Raw genomic sequence first — 18719 nt, forward strand, 5'->3', positions numbered from 1 at the left:
AATCTGTTCGCCGAGAGCTGCACAAACCCGGATTTCATGGGCAGGCTACAATAAGAAAACCACTGCTTTTAAAAACAAAGGTTGCAAAGCGTTTGGAGTGGAGTAAAAACCAACAGAATTGGTCCCTAGAGCAGTGAAAGAATGTTATTTTCTCGGAAGAGTCAAGCTTTACCTTATTTCCGACCACAGGCCGAGTATGTGTATGGAGTCAGCCAAAAGAAGCATTTAACCCAGACTGACTTCTTCCAACTATTAAACATGGAGGATGATCTGTGATGATCTGCGGGGCTATATCTTGGAAATCCGTCGGCCCAATGGTTTCCCTTCATGGCAGAATTAATAGCCAAGACTATTTAAGCATTTATTCTCATCAAATTCATCCTATGTTTGCGGAATTTGAACATCTTATCTGGCCACCACAGTCCTCAGATCTCAATATTATTGAACACTTATTGTGCATTTTAGAATAACAAGTAAGGAGTCTACCCGATTTCTTGTGCTTATGAAGTATTGAGGTGTTCGTGTGGTCAATCTACGCCCTTTAATATAATTATCTATGTATTTATAAATTTAGTATAGAATTTTACCTACAAGAGTTTTATTTCACGCTGGCCACTTGATAAAATCATTAAAGTATAGATAGATAGATAGATAGATAGATAGATAGATAGATATTTGTGTGTGTGTGTGTGTGTGTGTGTGTGTGTGTGTGTGTGTGTGTGTGTGTGTGTGTGTGTGTGTATGCATATATGGGTACAGGACGTCACAAAACTTACACAACACGAAATACAAAAGACAACATGAAATAAGAAGACAAACTTTTGCGAACAACGAGGGAAACAAATGGAATTCAAGACAAGTAACATAAAGAACGACCCTTCATCAGTTGTCGGCTGTTTTATCTCCTCCACACTTCGAGCAATTCACAACAATATGTGCCTTCGAGGAAACAATTGCTCCCGCAAACCGAATTTGGGATTTTGCGGAAAATGAAAGTTGGTAACAAAATCAGGACAGTGAAATAAGCAGTGAGGGCTTCTAAGCCAGACGGAGTAAGGTGGCGAAAGCTGAAGAACATTCTTTGACAGCAGAAAAGGTGTGAAAGGTGACAGACAAGAATACGTCTGGTCTGTGCAACAGACCAGAAAAAAACAATGATGAACACGTGTGGAAAATAACGATGGGCGATGGTCACGTATAAACAACAAGAGAGTAAAGGAGGAAGAGGGCGAGAGAGAGAGAGAGAGAGAGAGAGAGAGAGATAGAAAATGGTGAAGGAGAGGAAAAAAAGAATTAGAGAAAGGATGAGAGGGGAAACAAAAAGGAGAGAAGAAAGAGAAAAAAAGAATTAGAGAAAGGAAGAGAGAGAAAAATGAAAGGGGAAAGAGGGAGAGTGAGAAAACAGTACAGAGTCGCATCAAAATTATTAAGATAAACTTACTTGGAAATAGATACGTGGCGTTCAATCATATAATATAACTAAATATATATATAGACTTATACACATACGTATATGCACATAGTGACACACACACACACACACACACACACACATATATATATATATGTGTGTGTGTGTGTGTGTGTGTGTGTGTGTGTATAAAAGGCAGGATGTGTGTGTGTGTATATATAAAAGGCAGGATGTGTGTGTGTACGTAAATGTAATTTATGCACGTCCACAAATTAGCACGCATGTCGCTCCAATTTTAGGAGGACATTCGTCATGACCCTATCTGCATTTTCGTCAAGTTTTTCTCTCAAAGGCACCCGCGTATAGCTGTAAAAATTGATTTTCAACCATAACTTTTACCAATTTTGAAGTTTGCTAACATGGCGAAGTGAAAGTGTGCGTTTGCGCGTGAAGGAGAGAGAGAAATTGTGTGTTGATGTATGTGTGTGTGAGAGAGAGAGGGGGAGTGAGAGAGAGAGGGGGAGTGAGAGAGAGAAGGGGAGTGAGAGAGAGAGGGGGAGTGAGAGAGAGAGAGAGAGGGGGAGTGAGAGAGAGAGAGGGGGAGTGAGAGAGAGAGATAGAGATTGTTTGCTAGCGTCTAACAAAAAAAAGTAAAGAAAAATTGGGAGAGGGAGACAAAAAGCGTCTAATGAAAGAAAAGCTAGGTGTGAGTAAGGAAGACAGAGTAAGTGTAAAATGTAAAATGCTTTTTTTTTTCTTAAAGATAAGATATAGTGTCAATTATAAGATGTTTTTGAAAGACACTACATTTTATAATGATATTATTTATACTTTCTCACACAACAATTAAAATATATTTATTTTAAATCATTTGTTTATTTTAGATCGTTCATCTTTCTCCCCCGCCTTTCACTCTCTCTCTCTCTCTCTCTCTCTCTCTCTCTCTCTCTCTCTCACACACACACACACATACTACTTTGGGAGCGAAAGAATTTTGTTTATATTTCACGCCGAAGAAAAAAGTTTGACAATCCATATATTTAACAACAATGAAACAAAGAGGTGTGTAACAATTTGTCAGTGAATTATACAATATAAATGGGTAAAATTTCCAAGGCTTCCACCACACCCCAACCTGTTTTTCGGACCACAAAAAGGGTTTTGTAGGATATTAGCAGGCCAAGATAGTTGATTCCACGCAAAAAATCTGATTTATTTTTTTCTTAGTGAAAATCGTGCGAGTGTTATCTAAACATTTAGCTGGAGTTTTTCATGGTAAATTTGAGATTTAAAAAAATTTTTATCCATATTCTTAATCTCCGTATTTTTTCCCGTACATTGAAAAATAGATGGTGAAAAGATCAATGTGTGGGGGAAATGAAATTCCGAGGATTTCAGCACACCCCAACCCGTTCTTCGGGCCACAAAAATAGTTTTGTAGTATATTAGTAGACCAGGTTAGTTGATTCCACACAAAAAATTCGATTTATTCATTTTTTCGTGCGAGTGTTATCTAAAAATTTAGTAGTTTTTCATGGTAAATTTGAGATTTAAAAATATGTTTTCCATATTCTCCAACAACAATGCTCACTCGGCTGATATCAGTGATTGGCTAAGTTGCTCATGGAGTTAACCTAGAAGGGACAGGCCCCATATTTTTTGGTTAAGGCTGTTGGTACGTTTTCCTAAGCTACTCCAATCCAGATCCCCAATGCAAACTTTCAGATCAACCGTCTCCTATGCAGATCTCTAATGCAACTTAAAAAAAACAGTCGATGAGTGGAAATAACCGATAAATTAATTCCTTATAGGATTTCCCAACCAAATTGCCAGCAGACCATTTTCAGCCAAACCAATTTCAACGGATTTCGCTCAAATCTGATGTCGATGTTACTTATGTTTGGTTTAAAATAAAGCACTTCATCACTTAATAATCCTAGCTTAATCCCGGGCAACGCCGGGCTATACTGCTAGTTTATATATATATATATATATATATATATATATATATATATATATATATATATATATATATATATTTACGAAAAAAACAACAACAGACGAGGACAGGTGGTGTAAACAACAAAAGGATGTATTAGTTTAACGCTCGGAAATAGAGAAAGTCTTTAATGTTTCGAGCAACACGGAGAAAAAAAATTGAATGTTTTGGTCAGCAATCTATCATGTCGACTGCCGGACAGAAAGTTCACGCAGGAGAGCTAAGAAAAAGGGGAGATAACAAAAGTAGAAAGAAACAAAAGGGGAAAGAAACGGTGACCCAAATACGAGGAGCTGTGTGTGTGTGAGAGAGAGAGAATACTGGTGATCTTGACGTATGTATATGTGTGTGTGTGTGTGTGTGTGTGTGTGTGTGCTTATATATCTATGCTTATATATATATATGCTTATATATATATATATATATATATATATATATATATATATATAAATATATATATATATACAGGATACCGACTGAATTTCTCCTTTTCATTGAGTACCTAGCGAAGTACCCCTCCTTGAGTAATTACTACTTCTGAGGTTTTGTTAGCTAGGAAACATATAACTTGGATCTTACCTACTCCATTCTCTAAATTTGAATTTCTATTCGCATACACAATTAACGCTAGTTGCAAACCGTGAACTATGAAATAACGTTTGTGAGCTTTCGATATAGAAAAAATTTACAACCTTCTACGTCAATAAACCACTATTGTTCCTGAAAGTTGTTTTCTACACCTTCTATGGACTGCTCGAAGCTTACTAACTTCCTACTGCTTGATCCTGAGTTCAAATTCCGCCGAAGTCGACTTTACTTTTCATCCTTTCGGGGCCGCTAAAATGAATACCAATTGAATATTCGGATTGATGTAATTGATTAACCCCCTCCCCTTGTGGCAAAATCGAAACCGTTATTATTATTAAGGCAGCAAGCTGACAGAGTCGTTAGAACGCCGAACGAAATGCTTAGCGGTATTTCGTCTGTGTGACACCGGTTGAAATGCTTAGCGGTGTAACGGCTCCGTGAGTTTGGATTTATTAGTAATTATTTGGGTGCCTTTGTATAGTAAGTGCAAGTTTCTATTGACTGTTTTTGTGTTATTTCCTGTCTTCTTTCGAAAACTATCGTGTGTTTTCCCTTGTGGGGGAAACATTTATTGCTGGCAAGATGCCGAATACTGTATCTTCGTTTGGCGAAGAGTCAACCGATGGAAAAAATATTGAAAGTTTATTGTTTGGAGATGTTTCAGATTCTTCTGAAGGTGAATCGCCAAAACCAACGAATTCTACTGTGAAAAGCCTTCAAACAGAAGGAAAACAAAAAAGAAGTTTTGCGTCGGCGGCTGGAGGTGGAACACGCCAGCTGTCGACGAATAAAAAGGACTTACTAATGTACAAAGACATGATTACAATTCAAGACGGTGTTGTCAAGGTTCAACTCCCAGAAGATTATTTATTGTCAGTAAAGAAGAAAACCATCATGTACAAGACATTCTGTAAAAAAGAAAAAAAAATTAGCGAGTAAGCGAGGAGAGGGTGGGAAAATGTTTGAAATCCATCTGGCAGGATATCACATATCTGACCAGAGGTAAAAAGTTCGGTACCATCGAAGTACAACTAAAAAATATTGAAACGGCACAGATGCACTCGATAAATTCATTGGAAACAGAAGATTTAATTCTAATACCTATATACATGGGTATGAGGACTGCCAACATACGAATAACAAAGGTCCCTCCTAAAGTCGACCCTATGTGGTTGATGGCGGCAGTCCTGTCAAAAAAAATAAAGGAGATAAATATCCTTCATGTTAACGTCTCTGAAAAGGCAAATTGGACCGGCCACATGGTCCACTTCATTATACAAACGGAACAAACTGTTTTAGAACAGCTTCCAGAAAAAATAGAAGTTGGGGAGAAGTTGTTCCTCAACGTTTTTGTCGGGGGGCGTAAAACCCGATGTTTTCAGTGTGGTCAGATAGGCCATATAAAAAAATACTGTAAGGAAGGCGAGGAGGAATCTGAAGGTGAGGAGGAAGAGAAAGATAAAGAAACCGAAGAAAAGAAAATTACCAGCAACAAGTAGAACAACGACCAACAAAAGCAGCAAAAAGAAACCGACCACAAATAACAAGGAAAGAAGTGGAGGACAGAGGGATAGTAGCACTTCACAGCAAAAATGTTGATTTAATGAGAGAAATAAAAACAAAAAAATCAGCCACCAGAATAGCAGAACTGTCTGAAAAATTTCAAAATTATGAACTATACGAAATGGATACAAAGACTCATAAGATTTTATTAAATACATACAGAACGTCTGTATCGGCAATGAGACTGGAATTTAACCAGTCCATTTTTCAAGACTTGCCACCTCCGACCCTATGTCAACAAAAGGTGGAGAGTCCCTCTCCACCGGACAAGCCCTGATTAACAGGTAAGACATGTCTGTTCACATTGGTTGTTTAAATGTTCGTGGCCTGTTGTCTAGCTGGAAGCAAGGACGCTTCCTAAATGACATCAGGTCAAGAAAATTGGATGTGATTGTTGCAACGGAAACCCGAGTAAAGAGGCCAAGAGATCTGTCCGCCCTCCTGAACGGCTACGAGAAATACGTTTCTCCGAGTCGAGCGGGAGGTGGGGGTGGGGTGTTGGTCCTACTAAAAAGAAACCGGGTAACCGAGAAAAAGTTGGTTTTTTCTGATCCAGAAGGCAGGCTGGTCGTTCTTGACCTGACATTCAGTTGTGGCAAGATAATCAGGCTAGTTGCTATTTATGCACCCAATATTATGCGCCCGCAAAGTGAATATTTTCGTGACCTGGGCAAGTTCCTGGCCACGTCGCATTCGCTAGTATTGTTAGGAGACTTTAACACAATATGTGAGGCACACACAGATTGTGTTGGCTCGAACACGAACAGAAAATGTAACCCAGGCTTACGGGATCTGCTAAGTCACTTTCAGCTAGCAGACCCATATAGGTTGGAACACCCGAACACCCCACAGTGGACGTGGTCAAATAGTGACGGGTCTTCCAGAACATATCTAGATAGGATTTTAATTAGAGAAACAGATAAGTCTATAGCTAAGTGTCCACAGTTTTTTCTAGTCAGCTACAGTGACCACAAGATGGTTACCTGTAAACTGACAATAGATAAGTTACATAGTCAGGGATCTGGCTACTGGAAACTCAATACGTCCCTTTTGGCGATTGAGGAATACAGAAAGCGGATCGAGATGTTAATACAGAGGGTATTGACAGGTACCATCATTAATAAAAAATGGTGGTACGCCCTAAAAAGAGCCATCAAATATGAGTCTATTAGGTTTAGCATAAGTTTAGCTAAGAAGGGACGTAGAATAGGAGATGGTATAGTTAAGGAACTAGAAGAAGCCTGGAGGACTGGCAATGCGGACCAAGTGAAGGTGAAAAGACTGGAGTTAAACCAGCATCTTGAAGCCCAACACATGGGAAGTATTGCCAGAGCTAAGTTACGTGCGATGGGAAGTGAAGGAATCAAGGCCGCTGGATGGGCCCGAGTGGTGGAAGCTCGGCAAGGAAATAGTTCCACTATACGGTCTTTGACGAACCATAATAGCGTCTTGATAAGCGAACCTGAGAAAATGTGTGAGGCCTTTCGGAAGTACTTCGCCCAGCTGTTGGGGGGTGACGGCGGTCCTGATGGTGGGAGAGCCCTCGAGGACTTTCTTGCCGGTCTGCCGTGTCTCTCAGGGTCGGATGCGGAGTCTTGCGAAGGGCCAATCACGACTGTAAAGCGGGTAGGTCACCGGGACTTGATGATCTTCCGTATGAGCTGTATAAATGTATGCCAGACTTGTTCGGGCATCTACTGGCTGACGTTTACGCGAACTGGCAACAGAATGGGTTTATCCCCAGATCTGTGCGCCAGGAAGTAGTGACGTTGGTCAGAAAGAACCCGGACAAGGGGGACGTTATAGAGAATTTCAGGCCCATCACTCTGTTAAATGCAGAAGTGAAGATTTGGGCCAAGGTCTTAGCGAAAAGGTGGGCGCGTGTCGCGGATGGTATAGTCGAGGAGGCACAGACATGTGCCATCCCAGGCAGAACCATTCAGGATACCCTCCATCTTATCCGCTATACCATAGAGAGGGTTGGTAATAAATCTGGCAAAGGTGGTGCACTGGTGTATTTGGACCAGTCTAAAGCTTTTGATAGGGTTGACCATTGATACCTGGCGACCGTGCTTGCGCGGTTCGGCTTGGGCCTTGGCTTCCTCATGTGGTTTATTGCTTTGTACCACAACATTGACTCGATAGTTCGGGTGAACGGTTTCCTTTCGAAGCCGTTCTGTATCAGATGCTCGATTCATCAAGGATGTCCGCTCTCACCGCTTTTGTATGTGGTAGCTCTCGAGCCACTACTGCGGAGGTTGAGTGGCATTCCGAGAGAACCAGGTCTAGAGGAGTTTGTTACGGCTTACGCGGATGATATCACTATCAGCGTAACTTCAGTAGCACGCCTACGTGGAGTGGGTAAGATTATTGAGGCTTACGAGGTGGCAGGAGCAAAGATTAACCGGGAAAAGTCGGTCGGCTTACAACTCGGCACCTGGGTTGGCAAGTCGATGCCTTCAGACAGCGCTGTTGGGCGCTGGACGGAGGGACCGGTTAAGTTGCTGGGCGTTTGGTTTGGACCAGGCTTCCAGATAGAGAAGAACTGGACGGATGTATTGAGCAGGGTGGCTGCAGTAGTCAAGACCTGGTCTTGGCAGTGGCTATCCCTGAAAGGGAGGGCGGAGGTAGCCAATGTGTTTATCGCATCGGTCATTACCTACCGCCTAACCGTCGTGCCTTGTCCGGATTCGTGGTTGATCAGGCTGGAGAGACAGCTCTTTCGCTTTTTGTGGAAGTGCAGGTCGCCACTTGTGAAACGCTCTGTCTGCTGTCAAAAGCCTTTAAAGGGAGGTTTAGGGATGCCTTGGTTAATGATGCGCAGGCATGCGTTGAGATTGAGGCACCTCTGGATTCTCCTGGATAGTGAACGGGTGTGGTCTCCGCTGGCCAGATAAATGTTCCCCGAGTTCAAAAGTTTTTGCGAACAGGAAGCCTGATGTTCTCGTAGACCGAGGTCGAGTGAATGGTATAAAGAGTGTCGTAAGGCCCTCATGCTTTTCCAGCGCTCGGGCAACGCCAGCGATGGGGGTTCCACACGGATTTTATATAGTGGGTTGGTAGAGTCTGAATGCGACGATGGCCTGGGGGCGACTCTAGGTCTCGGGTTTATTCAACTGGACAGCCTGTTTCACCGTACATTCGGGTTGAGAACGTTGGACAACTTCCAAAAGTCCTTAACCTGACAATGCTACAGAGGTGCCTTGCCCGTTTGGGATAAGCTTGCAAGACACGGTAAGCGTCAGTCGCCGGCCTGTCCAAGATGCGGGGGAGACAGGGAAACCGGCCCTCACGCTATTGTTCAGTGTCCGGAGATATCTGAAATGTGGGCTTATGCTGAACACCTGTTGTCCGGCGAAGAAAGAGTGCAGCTGTCGACTGAGTCAAGTATAAAAATTGACCCACCAGGAGTTTTAACAAACGAAGGTAAGAATTGTTTTCTCACGGTTGTAGCAATAGCGAAAGAGGCAGTATGGAAGACGAAGATAAAGGGAATTAAGACAGGCAACTTTATCTCTGGCCACAATTTACGTTCATTTTTTACTTTTCATTTGAAAAGGAAAGTGTGGCTGGAGAGATGTCTGTCGGAGTGTACGTTCCAAAAGAGATTGAAGCATGTTGCACGAGTGTTGTGCGTGCAAGGAACCGTGTGAACAGTCAGAAAAAAAAAGGAAAACAAAAGGAATAAAAAAAAGGTGCCAGCGATAGATTGGGGCTTGTGGGGTCGGAGCGTGGCCTGATCATCGCTTCATTTGTGTTGTCTAACGTACTGTTAATATCATTTGAATTTTTATACTTTATATAATTTTTAAAGTCATATTTTATGTAAACCATTCGCATTACTGATCCCAATCAGTTGTTTTGTATCATTCTATGTTTAGCCCCCTGTGGGCAATAAAGAAATTGGTATATCGTCTGTCGCTACGTTCTGAGTTTAAATTCCGCCGAGGTTAATTTTGCCTTTTATCTTTTCAGGGTCGATAAAATAAGTACCAGTTGAATACTGAGGTCGATGTAATCGACTCGTCCCCACCTCCTCCAAGCTGCTCATGTGGCAAAAAATTATTATTATTATTAGTAGTAGTAGTAGTAGTAGTAGTAGTAGTAGTAGTAGTAGTAGTAGTAGTAGTAGTAGTAGTTTCACTTCCAGTATTAAACTACAGCGTAGAAAGTCTTGATATGCGTGTACATATGTTTGTGTGTATGCGTGATTGAATAAATGCAATTATACGTATGCATGTAAATGAGTAGTGTGTGTGTGAGTGTGTGTGTGTGAGCGTGTGTGTATGTGTGTGTGTGAGATAGAGAGAAAGAAAGAGGGTGAGGGCGAGAGTTTGTGCTTTTGTGTCTCTGTGTCTATGTGGGTGTGAGTGAGTGTGGGAGTGCAAAGCAAAAATTCTCTACTTCCCGTGTGTTTCTAAAGTGGCACAATGAAATGATGTTTTAAAAGTAGAAAATACGTTAAAATACATGTTAAAAAGAAATCTTTTAAAAGATTAAATGCAAATATTTCCAAATAGATAAAAAAGCGTTCAATTTACGTTAAGATTATTGTTTTTACTATTTTTAACCTTTGAATTTTTCAGTGGTTTCAACATTTTCATCATTTTTAACTTTTACGAAGTTACATTTCAATTCTCACAATGTTTCACTGCTTTATCTTTGATTCGTTATTTTTTATTTGTTTCTTGTTATTGTTTTTTTTTTTGTCGTTGCTTGATTTTTTTTCTTTCCTAGTTTTCATTAATTGGTCTTAAGGTTTCCTACTCATTGGACTTCCAGCTTTTTTCAAAACAGTGACTGATTTCCATTCGAAATTTGCTTGGCAGCAAAAGCCTCTCATCTAGTTGTTCTTGACTATAAGTGAATGATTCGGTTTCACCTTTTCTATAAAATGGTATATTCTCTAATGGGTTTCCTTCTCCAGCTCCAAAATCAAAATTGGCTTTACAGAATATTCTCTCTTCTCCGTCCTGGTCATTTTCATCTTCGTTTGTTCCTTTGTATTTATAAGACAGATAGATTATATCCTTCAATTTATTCCGGGCCTCTCTGAGACTTACATTATCCTCATTCTTTGATATCTCCTCTAAAATATTATCTGTTAAATAAGTAAATTCCTTCATATCGTCGACCTTTTCGAAAATTTGGAGTTCTTCATTGGCAGAGTTGAAAACTTTATCAAGCAGTGTATTAAACAGAAGAGCAGTTTTGTGTTTGCAAGCAGTTTTATGTTGTCGATATCGTGCATAAAACATATCATAGAAATTATCAAGACATTTGTCTCTGTAGCATATTTTATCACCTATTACTTTGGACATTTTCATCATTCTCTCGTGATCAAATGATTTTCCAAAACCAAGAAAATGAGAATCTCTAGCCAGGTAATCCCATTTATCAACGTCGATGTTATAGGATTTATTGTTGACGATTTGGTAAAGAAATTTTGGTCTCTGAGATTTTTCTGATTTACCAGAAATGAGATCTTTTATGAAATCAATTTCATCAGACTGAAGTTCTTTTTTAATATGTGGGTTCTCTTCAAGAAGATGTTCTAACATTTGACATGATGCATCTTCATGTTCCCACTCTTCACCTCCATTTTTGTTTCGATACTCGTTGATAATTTCTTGAAAGACATGAGAAAAAGGCGCATGTCCTAAATCATGACATAAAGCAGCAATTTCGACACAAAGTATATCTCGATCAGATATTTCCAGATCGGGATTTTGCTGCTTAAGATGGCGAACCATTTTCCCAGCTAGGTAACATGTTCGTAGACAATGCTCAAATCTATTATGTGAAGCTGATGGATAAACGTAATTAACCAAACTTAATTGTTTTATATTACGTAATCTCCAAAATTGTGTTGTATTTATAATCTTTACACAGAGTGGTGGGAGCTGCATAGCTCCATGAATAGCGTCATGAAAAACCTGGTCCCATTTTCTAACATTTGAGTCGACCATTATTAAATTATCAGGAAAATATCTAACTTACTTTTTGGATTGCCGTTTATGTTGCTTTTGTTTTGCTGGTGGTGGTCCTGTTGATGTTGCTGCGTGTGTTGGTTTTGAAATGTGGAGTAGAAATATAAATCAATCAGATATGTTCAGTACGATATTTCTAATATTTGATTTGAAAGATCTCAGTCGCATTGGCATTTGGATGTCGGATGCCACAAGTAATTTAACCGATCTAAAAGTGTCTCCGTGGATGGTAGCAAGACAATGGAATAAACAGTGTTGCTATTTCAAAAGTTGGTTTAAAAGTAAACCCAACAACCGTCACTAACACTATCACCATTGCCACCACCATCACCACCACTATCACCACCGCCGCTGCCGCCACCACTACATCCCCGCCACCACTGCTAATACTAAATAGCAGTAAAAATTAGGTGTGACTGTGAAATTGAAATTGAAAGTGAAACTTGTACGCTACTACTACTTCTAATTGCGCAGTTTATATCCCAAGTCAGAAACTGAAAGTGATATTAATGGTGATATTAAAGTGATATTAATGGTGAAAGTGGCCTTGATTACCTAGTTTTGAACTCAGAGTGGTCCTTCTCTTAGGCTGCTTACCATCCAAGACTAACGAGTTCAGCCTGCTCGGAGTACTGGCTATTTGAAGGTGCCAGAAATTCACCTTTTTACTCCTTTCTCCTGTTAGTTCGGTGAAGGAGTCGGGCTTGACTGTCAGGGGCTATGTCTTGCGCAGACAACTGGGGTATTTCATAAGTGAAGGGTGCTCAGATCCTTTCATCACCAGGTATTGACAGATACAAGATGCCCCTATCTCTCACTACAGCAGAATCAATTCGACCCAATTCCTATTAGATAACAAAAATGCAGTAACGATAGCAACAAAAATAACAACAACGATAGCAAAGGTAACGACAGAAACAACAACAAAACCAGTACCAACAACATCGATAAGAACGACAACAACGGCAGCAGCAGCAGTAGCAGCAACAGTGACAACAACAGAAACAACAACGAAACAATGCAAATAAAAAATATCAAAAATAGTTTTGCAGCAGTAGCAGCCAAGACCAAACTCCCATATGTTGTAGACCTCACAAATAAAGAGCAGATGCTCCCAGAGGCATGGAAACTAATTAAACAAGAGAACAATCGGGCATATCTCACAATCCCATCAGAGGCAATTGAAACTGTAGAGCGAAGAACGGTGCTTTTCAGATGCACCTCAGCAGACACAAAAAGTGCGGTTTTGATAGCCCATGTAATTATTGAGGCGGCGCTGCGGTGCATAAGAAATAACATCGAATACATAGCGAGGAGCAAACAATACGGCGCCATTTCGTGCTGTTTAAATTAGAAGCCCTCGCTGTGAAACATTCAATGACCCTCTGCAACACCAGCAAAGTCATCACGTACTCCTCCCACATGGGGAAACGTACATCCCGTGTCCGCATTCCTAAATCGCCCCCAGGACTATATATTTGGTGGTTTGGGATGCATAATAGAGGCAACAAGAACTGCCAGGGAAGACTAGTCAGGGGTTGACCTGGAAATACTTCTCCAGATCAGACCCGAAAACATAAAAAAATCCCAGACCACATCCGTCTCCAGAACAGAACGGTGATACATATCAAGACTAAGGGAAAAGGCCTCATTGTTTCAGGTGTAGAGAAACGACTCATTTGGCTGCTCCCTGCCGCCTACGGCCTCTGCTGCCGCCTACGGCCTCTGCTGCCGCCTACGGCCTCTGCTGCCGCCTACGGCCTCTGCTGCTGCCTACACCGGGACCAGAACCACAAACATCACCAGCACCAGCAAAATACTACCAGCAGCAACACCAAAGGTAACAACCGCCCTAGGTGGGAAAGAAGGAAAGTTCTTCTATCCCCTTACACCAAACAAAAATACACACATAAACAATATTATAAACATGCACGCAGACACACAGCAATGCGGTCGATGGAAGTGTCACATTGGAGTTCTCTGTGGGATTTGTGGTGAGCAGGGGCGATGACGTACTCGGTGAGACTGGGCGTCGGGAGGGATCGATTGACTGGTCCTTGCGGAGGACTTTCGGGCCGGGGCCTATGGACAATTTCCAGAAATCCCTGGCTTGGCAGTGTTACCGGGGATGGAGTTGCCGATTAGAAACAAGCTCCACATGCGCAGTAATGCTGTCAGTCGGATGTGTCCTAGATGTGCACAGGGCGATGAAACCGTTCTGCCTACACTCGTTCAGTGCCTGGGCATTGCAGACTTGTGGAATTATGTTGAACAGTTATTGACACGAGTAGGACTGATTCGGGTATCGGACAAGTCCATCGTCATGATCGCCTTGCCACCTTCCTTTGGCCGGGAGGGAAACGCAGTTTTCTTCTGCCTGATGGCTATGGCGAAAGATGTGGTGTGGTGGACGAGGCTGAAAGGACCGAAGACAGATACTTTCCACTTCAGCAAAGCCCTCTTGAAAAAGAAAGCTAAAGTGGAGAGGGAAGTATTGCCATTTATCAGTAAGAATATCTAAGGCAGCAGTTTTAGCACGGGTTTTCATACGCTTAAATTTTTCTATGCTTGTTATTATTATTATTATTATTATTATTATCATTATTATTATTGAGTGAGAGAGCAGTGCATGCCATCAAAGTGACACTGGGGTAAAATATACGAAGCCCATTATACCCATCATGACTACCCGTCTGATAAGGGTACACCAAGCACATGCATCACAACCATATGTGCGAGACATTGTGATCTCATATCAAGATAACCAGTGCATGACCTCACAGGTGGGCCCAGTTAGAATTTTCTTCAGGTCGAGTAGCCCATCCCGCTCAAAAGGTCCCTGAATAAGGTTTGTTTAAGGATATTGAGCAAAACACCCATGACTATGATGCTCCCCCACTACCTCTGCTTGTGATCAGAGATGCACATATCGTCAGCCACTAAGGGACATGCTCAACTGGTTAAGGTCAAATAACTGACAAGCAAATCTGTGGTACTGAGCAGAATATTTGCTGTAACCCATCTTTTTATACCAAGACAAAACAATGTACATGATAACACTTCCAATCAATTAAGATGAGAAGTCATGAGAGCCACTGCCTGGTACTGCATCCGGGCATATCTTACTGCATCCGGGCATTTATTATTATTATTATCATTATTATTATTATTATTATTATTATTATTATTATTATTATTATTATTATTATTATTATGGCCGTTAACTTGGCAAGCCACGCTTGACCTCGCTGGGTTTTTTTATATGTAAGGAAGAACGCATAATACGTGTGATTATTTCTTTGAAATTCCTACCATCCTGGACAAGTTGTTTGCTGTCGACTGATCAGTTTCTTTTCTTCTTTTGTCCCCCAATTTTGGATGACAGGTCAACAGATTTAAGTTTCAGTAAAAAATTGTTTTCGTTTTCCCATTCACATTGAGAAAATTCAACTGAATGCAGTGATGCTCATATGTGAGAGCGTCACCAAATAACAATAAGAAAGAGTGAGAGCGCGACGTTCAAAAAACAGACGACAAATCTGTTTTTACCGAAAACATGCAAAAAAATTTATGATGACGGGGCCAATTTTTTCGAGAAAAATCTTTTGAAGGACCTTTTAAAAAAACAACAAAGGCTCCAGTCGCAACAACAATATTATTGGTAAATTTTGGAAAGTACACCTGCACGAGTTTCCCTAACAAAAAAAAAACATACATTTGGCTAAGAAAAAAGAAAGAATATATTTGAAAAAGAAATCCACTTTCTCTTTGCAATTTTTGGCGTCGAAACTCTAACCGGGTAAGTAATCCGTTTCCGTTTGTTTAACGAAATGCATTACTTACCCGGTTAGAGTTTCGGCGCCAAAATTAAGACAATCTTTTGCACTTCCTGTATGGATAGTAAGCCAGGGATCATTCTTATATAATATTCAGTTCCTTTTTTTTATCATTTCAAGTGATAAATAATAATAATAATAATAATAATTATTATTATTATTATTATTATTATTACTATTATTATTATTATTATAATCATCATCATCATCATCATCATCATCATTATTATTATTATTATCATTATGAACTCCTTATCCACTTCAGTCTATTGTTACCATTCCTCCAGATCTTCCCCTCTCTGGGGCGGAGCGCTCACCCTCAGTTGGGGCCTGCGTTTCATCCACCTCACTCCATCCGGCAACGAATTTCGGACTCGTGCCGATATCCACAGCTTTGTGCGCCATGTTAGATTGCTATTCCACAATGCTCCACCTGCATCTTATGAAGAGGACTGCTTCACCGACCTGGGCCACCGACCATCCCATTGGACGCCAGCTCCTGGCCAGTTCTAAGCAGTCTGCCAGCGCGCTGTGGACCTGTTTGACTTTTCCAGGCGTCCTCGACATCTGAACATCTCTCCAGCCGAACTCTCGGCCCTTCGATGTCTTCGATACCGCAAAGAAATCATCATAAAACCGATTGACAAGGGTGGCGCCGTGGTGCTGTGACGCGCAGACCTCTGCAAGACAGAAGCTCTCCGTCAACTTCAAGACACCTCTTTTTACTGCCGTCTACCCTCCAACCCCACGCCCAGCTAACATCAGACGGTGTCCTCCACTATTCATGACCTCATCTCCTCCTCCCGTCTCCTCCTCCCGTCTCCTCCTCCCGTCTCCTCCTCCCGTCTCCTCCTCCCGTCTCCTCCGCCGCTCCCAACCTCATTGTTCGCACCCCTCGGACCCCTACAATTTATTTCCTCCCCGAAATCCACAAATCTAACAGCCCTGGCCGCCCCATCGTCTCCGCCTGCAACTGCCCCACCGAACTCATCTCCCAATGTCTTGACCGTGTCCTTGCCCCCCTAGTGGCTTCCCTCCCCTCTCACATCCATGACTCCAACATGCTCTTCGTTTGTTCAACTCCTGCCCTTCTAGACTTCTCTTCACTCTTGACATCAATAGCCTTTACACGGTGATCCCTCAGCACGAGGGGTTTCGTGCACTCCAGCACTTCTTTGACCTTCGACCCAACCCCCAACCTGACACATCCAGACTCCTTCGTCTGGCCGAACTTGTCCTGTCTCTTAACTGGTTCTCGTACGTGGACGATTTTTACCAGCAATTCTCGGGAGTGGCCATGGGAACAAGAATGGACCCTGTTCGTTGGCTACGTTGAGGCCCAAATATTCTTAAGTTTCACTGGTTCCACTCCCGGACTATACAGTCATTATATTGATGACTGTATCGGTTCGACCTCACTTTCCCGCGAACAACTAGACTCCTTTCCCTCTTTTGTTAAATCTTTCCGTCTTGTCCACTTCTTCTGCACTATTTCCGATACTTCCGTAGCCTTTCTCGACATTTCGATCAGCATCCACACTCACCACCGCCATCTCAAACACACAGACTCACACTCATACCTCAACTTCTCCGCCTCCCACCCTAAACACACCAAGCTATATATATTACATTAATAATTATATCAAAGAGTACACGAAGCACCAGCTTGCTATAAAGTGGGAGTAAAAACTCCCAACATAACCACCAATCTCATTGAAAATATACAACAAACCTACAGAAATTGGGTCCGTTACATATTTTCAGTGAAATTAGGGGTCAACTTGGGGGCTTTCACTTTCAATTTATAGCAAGCTGGTGTTTCGTGTACCCTTTAATATAATTCAGAATTTAATGTACAGCTGTTTAATGCTAATATCGCTTGCTGCCACTAATGTTATTGTTACTGTTATTATCATTTATTTAGATTCGCCACAGATAATAATAATAATAACAATAATAATAATAATAATAATAATAATAATAATAATAATAATAATAATAACAATTGCTGCCTTAGATATTATGACTGATAAATGGCATGGAAAACCTCTCAATGGCAAATACCCAATGAGAGCGAATAATGCAGATATTCACAAAACCCTTACCCATCAATGGCTAATGGCCTCTGGCTTGAAATCAGAAACAGAGGGGTTTACCATAGCAGCCCAAGATCAATGCATACCTATAAAGAACTACCAGGCCAACATATAAAAGAACGGCAGCTCCCCATTATGTCGTATATGCCAACAACAAAATGAGATCATCGATCATGTTGTCTCCATGTGCAGTCTGCTTGCACCTACAGAGTATCTCAATAGGCATGATAGAGCTGCACAATATATTCACTGGGTAATATGCAAAAACCTGGACTTGCCCCATGATAAAAACTGGTGGGAACATAAACCACCCCCAGTACTTGAAAATGATCACATCGCACTCCTCTCGAACTTCACCATTCAAACTGACAGAAAGATAGATGCAAATAGGCCAGACATCATACTGAAAGACTTCAGACAAAAATCATGCCTCCTCATTGATATGACTGTCTCAATCGATATAAACGTATCTGTCAAGACCTACCAAAAACTGAGCAAATATAAAGATCTTGAAATAGAAATTAGCAAAATGTGGAACATGAAGACGAAAACAATACCTATTGTCATAGGTGCCCTGGGAATGACAGCGAAATGGGCTGATTACTACCTAGTTCAGATACCAGGAAACCCCAAAATGCTAAAGTTCAAAAGATAGTGCTCATGGGAACTGCCCATATCCTACGTAAAATACTGTCTATGTGATCTCAAATTTTAAAACAAACACATAATTTTCTTATGGTTTCTTAAACATTCTCTAGAACAACGCTATGTACAAATCCAAATATATGGTACCCAAGGCATAACACCTACATGAACTTCTAACTTGTTGTCTCTTGAAGTCTCTGGGTGAGACTTGGATCCAACTTGTACAAATGCAAAGCAAAAGTCAAACATAAAATAATAATAATAATAATAATGATGATAATAATAATAATAATAATAATAATAATAATAATAATAATAATAATAAGAAGAAGAAGAAGAAGAAGAAGAAGAAGAAGAAGAAGAAGAAGAAGAAGAAGAAGAAGAAGAAGAAGAAGAAGAAAAATATGAAAACTGTTGACAATGCATAGAATGCACCACCCTAAGGCAGATATAGAACGTCTTTATCTACCGAGAAAAAAGGGAGGCCGAGGACTTCTACAGCTGGCATTATCAATGAAGGTAGCCACAATTGGCCTAGACACCTATCTGAAAAACTCTGAGGACTGGATGCTAAAACTTGTCTTAAAACAT

General features: G+C 41.0%; 1 protein-coding gene across 1 annotated transcript in view; it reads right to left on the reverse strand.

Moving 5' to 3' along the window:
• LOC149133374 (deoxynucleoside triphosphate triphosphohydrolase SAMHD1-like) overlaps positions 1 to 11563 on the reverse strand; it is a 38696-nt gene extending 27133 nt beyond the window's left edge. Inside the window, exon 1 of the mRNA XM_089360209.1 lies at positions 4801 to 11563. Coding sequence (XP_089216335.1) covers positions 10325 to 11530 — 1206 coding nt within the window. The 5' untranslated portion in view covers positions 11531 to 11563 and the 3' untranslated portion in view covers positions 4801 to 10324. The remainder of the gene's footprint in view (positions 1 to 4800) is intronic.
• Positions 11564 to 18719: the final 7156 nt, after the last annotated feature.

This window comes from Octopus bimaculoides, chromosome 11 (genome assembly GCF_046866305.1).
Source record: "Octopus bimaculoides isolate indiv1 chromosome 11, ASM4686630v1, whole genome shotgun sequence".
NCBI lineage: Eukaryota > Metazoa > Mollusca > Cephalopoda > Octopoda > Octopodidae > Octopus > Octopus bimaculoides.